General features: G+C 45.4%; 2 protein-coding genes across 3 annotated transcripts in view; one reads left to right on the forward strand and one right to left on the reverse strand.

The window, feature by feature from the left end:
• Nucleotides 1–4,067, reverse strand: part of cdc42ep3 (CDC42 effector protein (Rho GTPase binding) 3) — a 216,841-nt gene extending 212,774 nt beyond the window's left edge. For both annotated transcript variants that reach the window (XM_055636334.1, XM_055636333.1), the window contains exon 1: nt 4,012–4,067. The gene's annotated coding sequence lies outside the window, so the exon portion shown is untranslated. The remainder of the gene's footprint in view (nt 1–4,011) is intronic.
• A 623-nt stretch (nt 4,068–4,690) lies between these two features.
• LOC129697697 (regulator of microtubule dynamics protein 2-like) overlaps nt 4,691–15,308 on the forward strand; it is a 76,207-nt gene continuing 65,589 nt past the window's right edge. Inside the window, exon 1 of the mRNA XM_055636404.1 lies at nt 4,691–5,299. Within this exon, the coding sequence (XP_055492379.1) occupies nt 4,845–5,299 (455 nt within the window). The 5' untranslated portion in view covers nt 4,691–4,844. The remainder of the gene's footprint in view (nt 5,300–15,308) is intronic.

The following is a 15,308-nucleotide window of genomic DNA, read 5'->3' on the forward strand; positions in this document are numbered from 1 at the left end:
TTACATTTGAAGGAGTTGGCAGAATCTATCTAGCTATCTTCTACACATAAATAAAACTCTGATCTTGTGCTCTTCGTTTGCGCGTTTTTTCTATTTGTGAAAAACAGTACATGATAGCGCTAGATAACTCACCGGGTCACTCACCATTCTCCTGTGCTGCGAGTGCAACAAGTTTGGTTCCGATTGGTGGTATATTGTAAAAGTTATAGAGCTTTAAAATTCTTAAAAACCGTGCGTGCGCAAATTTCTTCAGACAGCCCCATGCAGTATGGTCTCTTCACATGTCAGTCAATACCATGGCCGGGATGGCGACGCCCCTTGCAGCCCCACCGGCGGCAGCCAGTTCCGCCTCACTCACAAACTCCTTTCTCCGCTCCTCACAGTAACTTGTCTATTGTCTCTCCCACCACTGGCGGCGGCCGAGGGGGAGGTGTTCAGTGGAGGCATTAGTCCCGTCTCTCTCTCTCTCTCTCTCTCTCCCCCTCATCACTCACCACTCTCCCCCGCCAGCAATGGAGGTCCCGTCTACCCGCCCCCTGGGTCCGTCTTCTCTGCCGCCGCCGTTGCTGTAACTCACCTTCATGGCCTTCTCGGAGATCTTCTCCACCAGCTCATCGAAATTCGTGCTGCCCACTGTGACGAACACTGACTCTATTTGCCCCCCCCCCCCCCACCCCCCCACCTGGCGGCCTGCCGGTGGCAGCGAGCAGGCCGGTAGGTAGGCGGTTGGGCATGGCGGAGATGGGCCGAGCGGCAGCAGCGGGAGGGCGGGCAGGGCAGGGACGGGCCGAGCGGCAGCAACAGGCGGTCGGGCAGGCGGTCACGGGCCGAGCCGCGGCTGAGCTGGAGTGGACAGAGGGAGGGAGGGAGGGAGAATTGGATTGCAGGGTGGCCTAGCAGTTTGCGTGGAGTTTGAGTAACTCACACACACACGATGCAAACTGGTCCAATCGACAAGTCAACAAGATCTATACCACAGCTAACAATGAATAACCTGAGGAAGAAGGAACTGCAGATGCTGTATTTTATGGATGGAGGGAGTGACTGAGTGTAGGGGAAAGGAGAGGGAGGGAGAGGTGAGGGAGGGATTGGGGAGGGGGAGGGGAGAGGGGAAAGCAGAGGGAGGGTGAAGAGGAGGGGGAGGGAGTGTTGGGGGATGAGGGGAAATGAGCCGTGCCTGCGCAGTTGGAGGCTATGTGTCAGTGGTGCAATATTGCGTTGGGGGGACGGGTTGCATTTAGGGAACGGGTGAGTGGTGGAATATCGCATTGGGGAACGGGTTGCGTTGGTGGACTCGGCCTCCCATGTGACAGGGACCCAATGGGTCCCACTTAGTCTCGTATATAACTAAAACTCTCATCTTGTTATCTTCCGGTTTGCTTTGTTTTTACATTTACGCAAAAACGCTATATGATAGCGCCACAATTTTTTGCCACCTTACTCACCATTCTCCTGTGCTGCAAGTGCACCAAGTTTTGTTCCGACCGGCAGAATGTTTTCAGGTTTATTAAGGTTTGAAAATCTTAAAAACCGTGCATGCGTAGATTGGCCTCTTCTCCTGTCAGTGACTGGCACGCAGATTGGTCTCCTGACCTGTTATTCATCGGCGTCGCCCGCCTCACCCAGCATAGCCCGACCACAGTCAATCAGCTGGAAGCGGGCCACAGCCAGAGACGCCACAGGCCACAACTAGAGCAGCCGCGGGCCATGGCCAGAGTAGCCGCGGGCCACAGCCAGAGCAGTCGTGGGCCACGGCCACAGCCGCAACCGCCGCTGCTCCGGGGAAAAGGAGCGCCAACCTCCAGATCCTGGGGAAGTGAGGATGGAGAGTGGGGGGATTGAGGGAGAGGAGGGGGATGGGAGGGAGAGGGGGGAAAGTGGGAGAGGTGAGGAGTGAGCGTGGCGGACGAGGGGAGATAGAGGGAGAGGAGAGGGGGATAGACGGAGAGGAGTGGGGAAGGTAGGGAGTGGGGAATAGAGGGAGAGGAGGGGACAGTGAGGGGCATAGGGGGAGGTGAGGAGTGGGGGATAAGGGGATATGAGGGGGTAGGGAGGGGAGAGGAGTTATGGAGGGAGGCAGTGACTGAGGATAGGGGAAAGGAGAGGGAGGGAGAGGAGGGAGGGATTGGGAAGGAGAGGAAGAGAGGGGAAAGAAGAGGGAGGATGAAGAGGAGGGGGAGGGAGTGCTGGGGGATGAGTGGAAATGAGCCGTGCATGTGCAGTTGGGGGCTATGGATGAGTAGTGGAATATTGCGTTGGGGGAACATTTAGCTTTGGGGGTACTGGTGAGTGGTGGAATATTGCATTGGGGAACGGGTTGGGTTGGGTTGGGGGAACCAAGCCTCCAGTGTGACAGGGACCCAACGGGTCCCATTTAGTCTAGTATCCATTAATATGGAGGTGGCACTTGAAAATATGAAAGTTTCACTCATGGCACTATTCCAAAACATGCAGGCACAGTGATTTGAAAGAAAGCAGTAGGTCATGTTCAATGCGAAAGGCAAGAAGCCTGCAGTTCATGTCGGTGCAAAAGATGGGGCCATGCCAATGATGTTATTGGGGCCAGTTGGCGTCAGAATGGTCTGTTAGGTTCTGAGAGTTGCACGGCAATTTGCATCTGGTGCAAGTTCTTGAAATAGGTCGCTGTTGGTAAATATTGTACTCTTGTTTGCCTTAGATGCAATGGAGCACAGGTATGAAAGAATCCAGCTGAGGTGCAATTACAAGGATGAACCATCTAATGAGAAGGAAATGGTATTGGTATATCTTTGTCATGTGTACCAAAACACAGTGAAAGGTTTTAGTGTGATCGCTAGCCAATAAAATTAGATCACACACAAATACAATCAAGCCATACACAAATATAACAGATAATGAGGATTTTGAATGGCATTTACTACTCAACAAAAGTGTACAACATGCATAGTACATTTAAGGGCACTTTATTGCTTGAGAGAATGATAAAAAAACACATATCTTGACACTGCACTGTCAGTCTATTGCAGGCCAGGATGGGTATTGGAAATAACTCAACAACTTCATGTTAAGTGTGCAGGAAGGAACTACAGATGCTGGTTCAAACCGAAGTTAGACACAAAAAGCTGGAGTAACTCAGCGGATCGGGCAGCATCTCTGGAGAAACGGAATAGGTGACGTTTCGAGTCGGAACCCTTCTTCAGACAGATCGTATTACGTCCAGTTGTCTCCCTTCCAATCTCCGACCTTATCGTCCCCCCGCCCCTTATGGCCTGTTTTTACCTTCTCCCCAAAATCCATAATCCTGTCAAGTTTTAACCCCGACTCTCCCCAAATGATGACTGGAGATGCCACCAAATTTAATACTATCAGACAACACAAATTTGTCATGAACATCCTTGGTCACTATCTGGTTGGTGCCCGAGTAAAGATTGGTTTTCTCATTTCAACCAAATGTTGCATGCCTACCGAATTGGATGCTCGGGTGCGTGGAGGTACTTGCAGCAAAACCACCCATTGAGCATTAAGCAAAATGCTCAAAATTCTGAAACATGCTGTGACTTTTTTACCCAGATACTGAGAAAAATTATCTCTGACACACTATCAGGGGGCATGATTTGAAAGGAGAGGTTGGAACTTTCCCCCCCTGGAACCTAGGGGGCTGATCTTGTAAAGGTTTATAAAATCATGAGGGGCACAGATAAGGTGAATAGCGTTCTCCTAGGGTTGGGGAGAGGGTATAGGTTTAAGGTGAGAGGGGTAAATATTTTAAAGGGACCCGAGGGGCAACTTTCTTCACACAGAGGGTTGATGCAGAGGAAGGTACTGTGGTGATGTTTAAAATAACATGTGCACAGGTACATAGATAGCAAGGGTTTAGAGGGAGGTCAGGGACTAGCTCAATTACAGAAGCCTCATCTGGTTGGCGCCTGTGTGAAAGATGAGTAGTTCTCATTACAACCAAACGCAGCAGGGATGAGATGGGCCGAAGGGCCTGTTTCCGTGCTGTGCGAGTCTGATCGGGCTCTCGGTTACCTGGTCATCGCGGAGAAGAAGGGAGTCGGTTGGCCTCAGTAGAGAGAGGAAATCCCGGCGGGCGGGGGGGAGGGAGGCTCCCGGCAAATCCCGACCGGAGACGGAGACGGAGACGGAGACCTCGGCGAGGGCGGGAGACGATCCCACCGGCCCGGCCCGCCGGCTGTCAGCGCCCGAGCTCGCGCTCTGCGGGGACCGTTGGCGCTCGCGGCCCGGACCCGCCGCCTGGCCTTGAACCGCTCGCGCTCTGCGGGGACCGTTGGCGCTCGCGGCCCGGCCCGGCCCCGCCGTCTGGCCTTGAACCGCTCGCGCTCGAGCTCGAGCTCGGAGCGCGGCCACTGCACTGCACAGCCGCCCGCTCTCCCTCCCTCCCGCTCACTCTCTCGCCATAAAGACACTAGAGGAGCTCCTCTATAATCTTTGCTCTCCACTCTCCCTCCTTTGCTCTCCTCTCTCCCTCCTTTGCTCTCCTCTCTCCCTCCTTCACCTACCCTCTCCTTTCCTCATCCTCCGTCTCACACTCTCCCTCCCTCTCCCTCTCTCTCTTCCCTCACTCTCACTCCCTCTCCCACCCACTCTCCCCCCATCCCACTCCCTCTCTCATCCTCACCCTCTCCTTCCCTCACTCTCCCCCTCCTCCTCTCTCCCCCTCTCACTCTCACTCTCTCCTCCTTCCCCCCTCTCTATCTCCTTCCCTCACTCTATCTCATTCCCTCACTTTATCTCCTTCCCTTACTCTATATCCTTCCCTCACTATCTCCTTCCCTCACTATCTCCTTCCCTCACTCTATCTCTTTCTCCCTCAGCTCTCCCTCCTCCCTCTCTCCGCGGCAATGGCGCCGGTGAGCGAGGGCAAGGCCCTGGCGCTGGGCCTACTGGCCGGCATCGGGGCGGCCGGCCTCACGCTGGCCATGGCGGCCTGGTACCGCCGGAGGAGAGAGGCCGAGGGCAGCTTCGGGGGATGGAGCGGGTTGCCGGGCCGGCCGTGGGCGCCGAGGCAGAGGCAGAGGCAGGGGCAGGACGACGTGGCGGACAAGTTGGACGGGCTGATCCGCAGCCTGGAGGAGCTGAAGAGCGAGGTGATGAGCCTGAAGGAGACGGTGCCCCGGGTGTACAGGGAGCTGGGCCAAGCTGGGACCGCCCGCGGAGCCAGAAAGAGAAGCAGCCCCGGACACACGGCTTCCAGGAAGAGGAAGAAAGTCGAGTGGGGCTCGGACGATGGCGCCGCCGATGTTGCAGCCACCGGACAAGCCTCCCTGAGCTCCGAGGAGGTGGAGAGTGAAAGAGGGTGAGGCACCTGTTCGCTAACATTTGACATATTTGCAATGACACATTGCATATCACTGTGGTGAAATTCCAGTGACTGCTGCACTTCGGGTCCCTTTAAAATATTTTCCCCTCTCACCTTAAACCTATACCCTCTCCCCAACCCTAGGAGAAAGCTATTCACCTTATCTGTGCCCCTCATGATTTGGGGGGAGGGGGGACTGATGGAAGAGTGTACAATTATAAAAGGCATAGTTGAGGTAGACAGCCAGAACCCCTCCCCTGGGTGGAAATGTCAAAGACTAGAGGGTAGTTTTAAGGTGAGAGGGGCAAAGTTTAAAGTGGACACAATGAATTGCAGATGTTGGAATCTCGAGTAAAACACAAAGTGCTGGGGTAACTTAGCAGGTCGAAGACTAGAGCAAAGATCTTTGGACTAGAGGGCAGAGCTTTAAGGTGAGAGGGGCAAAGTTTAAAGCGGACACGAGGAATTATGAATGTTGGAAACTTGAGGAAAACACAAAGGGCGGGAATAACTTAGCGGGTCAGGCAGCATCTGTGGAGGGCATGGACAGGTGACGTTTCAGACCAGGACCTTTCTTCAGACTGATTAGGGACACAAAATGCTGGAGTAACTTAGCGGGTGAGGCAGCGTCTCTGGAGAGAAGGAAAGGGCGATGTTTCGGGTCGAGACCCTTCTTCACAGATTGTAGAAGAGGGGTTGGAGAGAGAAAGCACAAAGGAACTGTCCTTATGATGCACACAGAGGATGGTGGGTGCCTGTGGTGTGCGGCTAGGGGTGGTGGTGGAGGCAGATGCAACAGTGGCACCGAAGAAGCTTTTAGGCACATGAATATGCAGGGGACAGGTGGGTATGGATCATGTACAAGCCAATGAGATTGTGTCTCTTGGCATTATGCTCGACACAAACATTGTGGACCAAAGGGCCTATTCTTGTGCTGTATTTTTCAAAGTTCAATGTGGTTTATGTTGCATGATTATCATAACGGGACAGTTCCATCTGCACCATTTACTAATACCCACTTAATCTAGCTCTGTGTAAAAAAAAAAACATATTGCCTGAGAAACTTAGCAGGTCAGGCAGTTTTCGTGGAGGGAATGAATAGGTAATATTTTGGGTCGGAACCATTCTTCAGACTGTTATGTCCCTATGTGTTTTCTCTAGGACACCAGACTGGTTAAAATGTGAACAATTGAGACAGATTTCTTTAAGGAAAAGGTAGATGAATATGTGGAGAATATGATATGTTTGTACGGCGGATGGTGATGCATTAATCAGAATTTTTTGGAGTTAAAATGTCCTGATTCTGTCTCTATTTATTTTGTTCATATGATAGTCACGGTTGAAATAATACAATGTAGAGACATTTTCCTTGACTAATTTCTCCTTATTGCTAATACCCTCTTATCCAGGCAGCATTCTGCTAAACCTTTTCAGCACCTTTTCTAAAGCCTCCACATCCTTCCTTCATTGGGGTGACCAGAACTGCACACATATGGTTGATGCACACGGTATAGAAATTAGCCATTTGGCTTAACTGGTCTACATTGGTGTTTATGAAGCACACTAAGATCATCTTGTTCTACTTCTTTGAATTTTATCAAGATAATCCTTTATTCCTTTTCCCTCGTGCGTTACCTAGCTTTTCCTTGAGTACATTTATGTTTTTTCAATTCAACCAGTCCTCGTGGTAGTGAAAATATCAGCTTAATATACTTTATATTAGTGACTGGTTATTGATCTTGTTTTTAGATTTGCCACAAGTCTCAACTTCCTTTCTATACTCATACTTTATTGTCTATTAACAATAACTACCAATAACAATAACAATAATATCCTTAAGATAGTAAAGTATCCTGAGGCATTTCATTTGTTTTCAAAGTAGAAACTTGACTACAAACTTTTTAAGAATTGAAAGGCCGAACAGTTGGTTTTTTAGAAGAGATTTGGACGTGGAAAGACGATGGAACAGTTTAGGAATAGAATTCCAGATGTTAGGATCAAGCTGCAAAGTTTATGGAAGGATCAATAGGGAAAGATGTGGCTTGACCAAGGGACGAGGAAGAGAGAGCATTTGTGTGTAAAACTACTTGTATGTTTTACATCCTGAGTATCTGAAAAATGCATTATGCTTACAATATTATGTATGTTTTATCATATTTTAATATTTAATTTTTAATTATGTTACATTTCATTAGATAGTTATTATGTAGGTATATCTGGCTAAGATTCTTGAGGTCTGGCATGCAATCAGATTTAAAAAAATGAAATAATAGGAAATGCTTACGAATTTCCACTTAATAGACTGTTTTCCTCTGTGGAACATGAGCCCTTTGTAGGATACCTGTAAAAACTATTTCTTCACATCGTCATCTCGATAAAATTATATCACATGTTCACACTAAATAGTTTTTACCTTCTCGCTTTCCTTAGTTTCCAATTGTCTGCATTATTTATGTGTGCATGTCAAAATATTAAATAATTCATGTTTTAATTTACAAAATTACTTAAAATGTAGAGTACACCACCTAGAGGTGAACTCTAGTTAATACTACAAAGCCAGTATATGGATGACTGATTTAAGGAAATCCACTTTACACAAATGTTTTGCATACATTTTTGGAGCTTTTTTCGGTGGTCATTTTTGGTAGTATTCCAAACAGGGTTATTGTATAAAACAGGCCATAGTTCACTGTGGCCTTGGTGAAAATTAGTTACGAACAATGAGACTCCACAAGATGGCTTTGAATCTAATAGAATGACTTGGGGGAGGGACAGAGAGAGAGAGAGAGAGAGAGAGAGGGGATGCATGGGTTACTTGAAGTTTGAGAAATCAATCTTCATACCATTGGATGATAAGATGCCCAAGCGAAATACGGGATGCTGTTCCTCCAATTTGTGTTTAGCCTCACTCTGACATGATCTGGATGCCATGATCTGGTTATCTATATCTGTGTTTCTTTGCTAAGCACCCAAGTTGATACTTATTGCATTGAGAACTTCCACAACTCCATCTGCACCAACATTATCTGGAGGTGCAGAAGTCCTGATTATAATTAAAAAATAGGCTGTTTTGTTTTAGTTGAAAAGGGTGAATACAAGGTGGCATCCTGGTACAATATTAGGTGGCGCTGCCTCACAGTTCTGGTGACCTAGTTCCATACTGACCTCGTGCTCGCTATGGTATTTGTAAGCTCTGCCTGTGACCAGGTGTTTCCTCCTAAGTGTTCCAGCCCACATCACTACTGTGTAGGAAGGAACTGCAGATGCTGGTTTACACCAAAGTTAGACCCATAATGCAGGAGTAACTAAGTGGGACGGCAGCATCTCTGGATAGAAGGTATGATTGACCTTTTGGGTTGAGACCCTTCTTCAGACACTAGGATATACTGCCTTGTTAATGGACTGCTGTAAATTATCTGTTGTGTAGGCAAAATATTCAAAGGGAAATTGAGGGCACGAGTCTTGAGAGAATATATTACAGGGTTATGGAGAAGTAGAGGGAGAATTGGACTGCTGGGATTGCAGAAAACCAGCATGTTTGTAGAAACTATTTCCAATTGTTTTGAATTATAAATGTTAACATTTTTTTTGCTTAATTTTGTTTTCTTCACCTCCATCACTATTTACCAAACGGTTAGCAATGAGGCAATTAGCAATGAGGCCTATGTTGTAAGTTTTTGTGATTCTAAATTAGTTCATTTCTCGGTTTTGAGTGATTAGTGTCAAATAATGAGAAATCCATTAAGTCAACATAAAGCTAAAGGAGATCATTTAAATTAAAATCGGAAAATGGAGAAAACTTTTAGCGGAGATGTTTTCAGAAAAGGAAGACGGGGCCCACAAATCTATGGCTCTAAATCTTATACCTCAGTGAAAGGGTAGAAATGAAGAAAAACGGTTCAGGAAACAAATAACAATTGTGTGAAATAAGCATGGTCTTCTTGCTGGAGGGCTTTTGAGGAAGTTATTTTAATTTTTAATTTTTGGTGTGTTAGGTGAGTGAGCATTAAAAAGTCAGAGAATGCCATACCTATTGGAACTACCTTCTTGAACTGCTCTTGTCTTCTGGTCAAGACTCACATAAAGCTGCTGGATAGGGCGAACGGTGATGTGCAACTTGTTGCAAACTTGCAGGTAGTTTTGTTTCGATGCACCTGCTGGCCTTGAGGTCTGGGTGCGGGCAGTGCTATTGGATTAGCCCTAGTGAATAAGTGCAATACATTTTGTAGATGTTACATACTACAGTCACAGTATGCAAATTGATCGTTTAACCATTTCATAATTTGGCGTCTTGGAGTGGGCTGTTTTGTCATTGATGGGGTCATGCTTTTTGACTGATTTAAAAACTGCACTCCTCTGGGCAAGCAGAAAGTATTCCTCTCCTCTCAATTATGCCTTGTGGTCATGCAATTACTTGGGATTTGGAATGAGCAATGAATTAAACAATGAAATCTGTACATAACTAAAGCTCTGATCTTGTGCTCTTCCGGTTTGCGCGGTTTTTCTATTTGCGCAAAAACGGTTCGCAATAGGCCTAAGATTTTTCACCAGCGTTTTCCTGTGCTGTGAATGCACCAAGTTTTGTTCCACTCGGTGGTATATTGTAAAAGTTAGCGAGGTTTAAAAATCTTAAAAACCGCGCATGCGCAGATCGATCTCCTCTCCTGCCAGTCAGCGCCGTACGGATTGGTCTCTTCCCCTGTCACTCCCCTGAACGGTCCGCCCCTTTCTACGCCATCGCGTCTTTACTGGAGCTAAGGGACGCTGTGGGTGGCCAGTGGAGATCTCCAACCGGACACAATTTTCAGAGGGACCGGAAGCGGCCCGGCGTCAGAGATGTCGCTAAACGGAAAGCAGTGAATGTGATCCCGGCGGAGGAGAACGTCCAGCACCCGCTGTGAGTCCCAAACACACGGCCATCGCAATGCCCTGGAGCTCCAGTCCCTTCCCCTCTGTACCCCCTCGCTGGCTCCTGCCCCTTACCCCGTGATACCCCCCCCTCTCTCCCTCATGGCTCTTTCCCCGTCTTTTCTCAAAGCTCTCCCCTCCCGCCCACACGCTGGCGCGGCCGTAGCTGCTAGTGCTTCTTGGCCAATCCGAGGCCTGACTCTGAGGGCGCTGACAGCTGATGCTCCTCCAGGGCACGCAAGAAGGGAAAAGAGCGGCAACCTCGAGATCCTGGGGAGGGGGAGGAGAGGGGATAGAGTAGCAATGTTGCAAAATTTTGAGATTTTAAAAAACAAGTCTGCAATTTATCCCATCAGATAAAGCATACAAATAAGTTTATTTTGACACCTAATTCATATCTTCAGTATTAAAAAAGTTATTGCCATTTTCGTACTCAGAAATAAGCAACTTGTTCGCTATTGCATTTCCATTGACTGAACACAAAAGCTGTGATCGAGGACAGTCAAAAGCCCATAACTTTATTAAAAATTAAGAGAACTGAAAGAAATTTTCAGTTATTATAGACTGAAGTATTCTGAAACAAATATTAAACAATCTTACTTGGATGACCTCTGCATGTACTAGTAGGATGAGGAACAGCTTCTACAACAACACAATCACATTGCTGAACTCGGAGTCCCGCCGATAGATTTCTCTGGTCCCTCCGTCCCCATTGTTTAATTATTCTGTATTTCTTGATTATTCTGTATCTTCTCTCTTTCTATTTATTTTATATATTTTTTCCTTATGTACAACTATTACGGACTGACAAAACTGCATTTCGTTGTACTCATACCTGTATTTGTGCGATGACATTAAAGTTGAATTGAATTGAATTGAATTGAATTGTAGCTAATTCCAAAATTCAATTACTAGATCTAAACATCTATCCATTTCTTAAGGAAAGATTAACATTTTTAAATAGCCTAAGTGTCCAAAGAACATTCACACAAGAATTCACAATAAAACATGATTTTTAAATCTCATTTACATTAATTTATAGGCCAAATGGAAGGGATTTAGTGTTCAATTGCTGTAAATGAATGGCCAGCTTGGCAGTGGAACGCGCTGGTTTGGAACGCTGCCATTGCGGTGAATTTGAAGCCCATATGGCATGAAAGATACTGCGGGATTGAATGGGTCACCAAGTCAGAAACTCGCAACATAAAATTTTGTATAAAGAGATCTTAAGAAGCCCTTTTTAATGTAAAAATAAACAACCTACCTTGCCTTGTCCCCCACATGAGATCCGTCCCGTTGTCGGGGTTCGCGGCTTTAGAGGATGATTTTTAATTTACTATAACAATTAAATAACCCAGTTTAGTTTAAAAATACCTGCAGCGAACGAATTTCGCAGCGATTTCTCGTCAGCAACTAAGTAGGCTGAACAACATCGATTTCAACAGCCTAGAGAAAATCGCGTTTTAAACCCGCCCCCCTCTCAAAGGCGCCAAAGCCGCGCACACGGGCAGCGGCAGAACTGCAGCGCCGCTGAAGGTAAGTTTTGCAACATACCTAGATAGAGGGAGGGGAGGGGAGGGATGGGAGAGGAGTTATGGAGGATGGGAGGGAGGGAGGGAGTGACTGAGGGTAGGGGAAAGGAGAGGTGAGGGAGGGATTGGGGGATGTTAGGAGGAGAGGGAAAAGAAGAGGGAGGAGGTGGGGAGGAAGGGAATAGAGGGGGGAGTAGAGGAGGTTGAGAGTGTGGAATAAGAGGGACAAGAGGGCAGTGGGGGAGATGAGGGGTAGTGGGCAGGATAGGGGAGGTGAGGAATGGGGATAGAGGGATAGGAGGAGGGTAGGGAAGGGAGAGGAGTTATGGGGGTAGAGGAAAGGAGAGGGAGAGAGAGTTGAGCGACAGATTGAGGGGGTAGAGCTGGAGAGGGGAAATAAGAGGAAGGGTGAAGAGGGGGAGAGAGTGCTAGGGATGATGGGAAATGAGCTGCACCAGTGCAGTTGGGGACTATGGGTGAGTGGTGGAATATTGCGTTAGGGGACCAAGCCTCCTGTGTGACAGCGATCCAATGGGTCCCACTTCGTCTAGTAAAAAATAAAATCTTGATGGTGCTTTAAATAGAAACAAATGTAAAAACAAGTTTTGTACCAATGAGCTAAGATTCCAACTTCTGGTTTGGCAAATGCTTGGAAATTTGATTTTGTGAACATTGTTTATACGGTATTTGTGCCTATGCTATTTAGTCATCTGACATTGTTTATGGTATGCTTCAAAGATGGCAAAATAGGAACATGTTTTTTCTTTTAAAATGGATCTGGAAGTTATTAGTCGGGTAACAATATTTAATATTTTATGTTATATGTTTTGTAGTGACATAAGTTATAATCAAATCGAAGAATTTGGTAGCATGGTGTTTGGAGATAATATGAAAATTAAAAACTGTGATGTCTGCAATATCAATATCCTGCCAGTTGTATTAATTTATCAAAATATCATCGATATAGGAAAATTCTACATGTGTAGGAAGGACTGCGTATGCTTTTTTCTGAAGAAGGGTCTCGACCCAAAACATCACCCATTCCTATCCAGAGATGCTGCCTATTCTGCTGAGTTACTCCAGCATTTTGTGTCTATCTTAGGAAAATTCTACATTCAGTTCCAATGCTTTTTACAATATGCAGCAACTCTCAAAATATGCTGTTGATCCCCCTCATTGGAATTTATATCACAAATTTAACTTCTTAAGATAGCTTTTTTAAACTTTCCATGATTTCTCTACATAGGTTTTATTGCACGTTGAAGAAAGTAATTTAATTAACCTGGGTTATATTTGTGCAAAATTGAATTAATTGCGTTTACATTGAAACTTGCATTATTAATTTCTAGATCCAGCTTCCATCCACGTAATTTGTCAGTTTTTTCCACTAACATCACTGGATCCAACAATGTTACTGTGAGGATTTTTAGGATCCAGTTGGGAATCATGCCTGAACAGTGCAGAGTTTGCTCATTTTGCATGTCCCCCCAAGCAACAAAATGTGCAAATTGTGAAACGTGCGTTTTCTTATGGGTTTCCAATAGCAGAGAATCTATCCATGATGGGAGATTTCCGAGCAGGCGATGAAAGAGTTGACAATTCCAGCTGGATAAGATTTCTGCCAACAATAATGTTTTACATCTTGCAAGTTGTCAGAAAGGTCAGACGACATTTAAAGGAAATCAATTTTTACCTTCTCATTGCATCATCTTCTGAATTATCCGGGCATGTGTAGAAAATCATTCAATGTTAACAGCATTGTGTGTACACTCATCATGACTTTAAAGTTAAATGCAAGATTAATTATTTTTGAAATACTAAGAAATACTCTGTGAGATGCTCAAGGTGATTCTGATTCTGATAGTTATCTAGAAAATACAATAAAAGTACTGCTCGTGTAGATGTTTGTTATTGGAACACTGTTTTGTTTGGCAGTGAATAGGTTTAATGGCTCATTCTATATATCTGCTTGGTGAATTACTTTTTCTATGGTTTGAATAATATATTTGATGTTGCTCCTACCCCCCCCACCCCCTCACCTCATTTTCTAAAGGTGTGTTTTTTCTACAAATTCACCATGGATAAACGTAGCTTATCATTGATGTAAGAGACAAAATACGGGAGTAACTCAGTAGGACAGGCAGCATGTATCTTCGGTTTAAACCAGCATCTACAGTTACTTTTTACAGACTAATAATTGATGTGATCGGTCAATGTTATTTTGTGTGAAAGTATTGCAAGCCCGTCTCACGTATGTTTAAAGAACATCACTGAATGCAGCACAAACATCGAAAGGCTAGACATAGTGCTCAGATAGATGTCCAAATTGAGTTAACTCCATGTACACTCACGATGGAATGTTCCTCATGCTGAGCATTATTTCTTCATAATGTCTACTGGACTATCAACAAATTCCCACAAAGGAAATGAATGTCATTTATTGCATTATTATTGTTTAATGAGGAGTTAAATTTCATTATGACAAAATTACTTTGGCCTATGAAGGGTTCTTGGAAGAAATGGCGTGTAATCTGGACGAGGGCTTAAATGTGAAAAGATAATGACAAGGTACAGCTTGCATGTTATGCAGATAACATTGTGACAAATGACAAGAAAATTGTTCCTCTAGATAGAATGTGAAAGGGCACGTGTTGCCTCAATTAGTCATAAATCAAATTTTATATTATTAAGATTAAAATAGAAAACCACAAAGGGATATGGATTTATGTCAATCCCTGCAATTAACATTATGCAAGCTTATTCACATCCTTTTCCTGTTTTGTACACAGCGGACAGTTTTAGATATTTTGAAGAGGCCGTTGATTGCTTTTATTTAGGTTGACAGAATTGCCTGACAGTAATAAAACTTATCAAAACAAACTGTTTCTGGCCAAGCTAGATTGAAATCCCTTGCGGGTACATACCAGCAACTCCCTCTGAACTAACAAAACAGACCAATACTTTGAAGGCTTGCGGATGAAAACACACCTGCTCCTTGATTTTAGGCAGTTTGTGGATTACATTGCTAAAAAACATTAAGGGAAATTATGAGTGTGATACAAATCCAATGCATTATTAAATATGTTTTGGGATAGATGGTGTAGGGAAGGACATGGATTAATTCAAATATTAATAACTAAGCCTAGCGTCCTTGCAATTTCTGAACAGGATTATTGCAGTAAATTAAGATAGTCAAAAAATTAACAAAGTGCTGGAGAAACTTTGGGTCAGGCAGCATCTGTGGCACGAATGAACAGCTGATGTTTTGTCAGAATCCTTGTTCAGGCTTGAGTAGGGAGGGAGAAAGCTAAAAAGGTTGGGTTGTGGCAAATCCTGGCAAATGATAGGTGGATATAGATGAAGGGTTGGGTGGAGATAGAGACAAAGGCTTGAGGTGAAAAGGAGACAAAACGGTGTAAGACAGGGGTTGGCAGCCTTGTTCTGCATAGGGGCCGGGACGCATGTCTGTGAGCGGATGGCGGGTCACATCTATCACTTGTACACATGGATCCCGCCCCGGATGGCAGGCATCAAATCACGTGTTCACGGCAGGTAAACAAAAAATG

This window comes from Leucoraja erinacea, chromosome 5 (genome assembly GCF_028641065.1).
Source record: "Leucoraja erinacea ecotype New England chromosome 5, Leri_hhj_1, whole genome shotgun sequence".
Classification (NCBI taxonomy): domain Eukaryota; kingdom Metazoa; phylum Chordata; class Chondrichthyes; order Rajiformes; family Rajidae; genus Leucoraja; species Leucoraja erinaceus.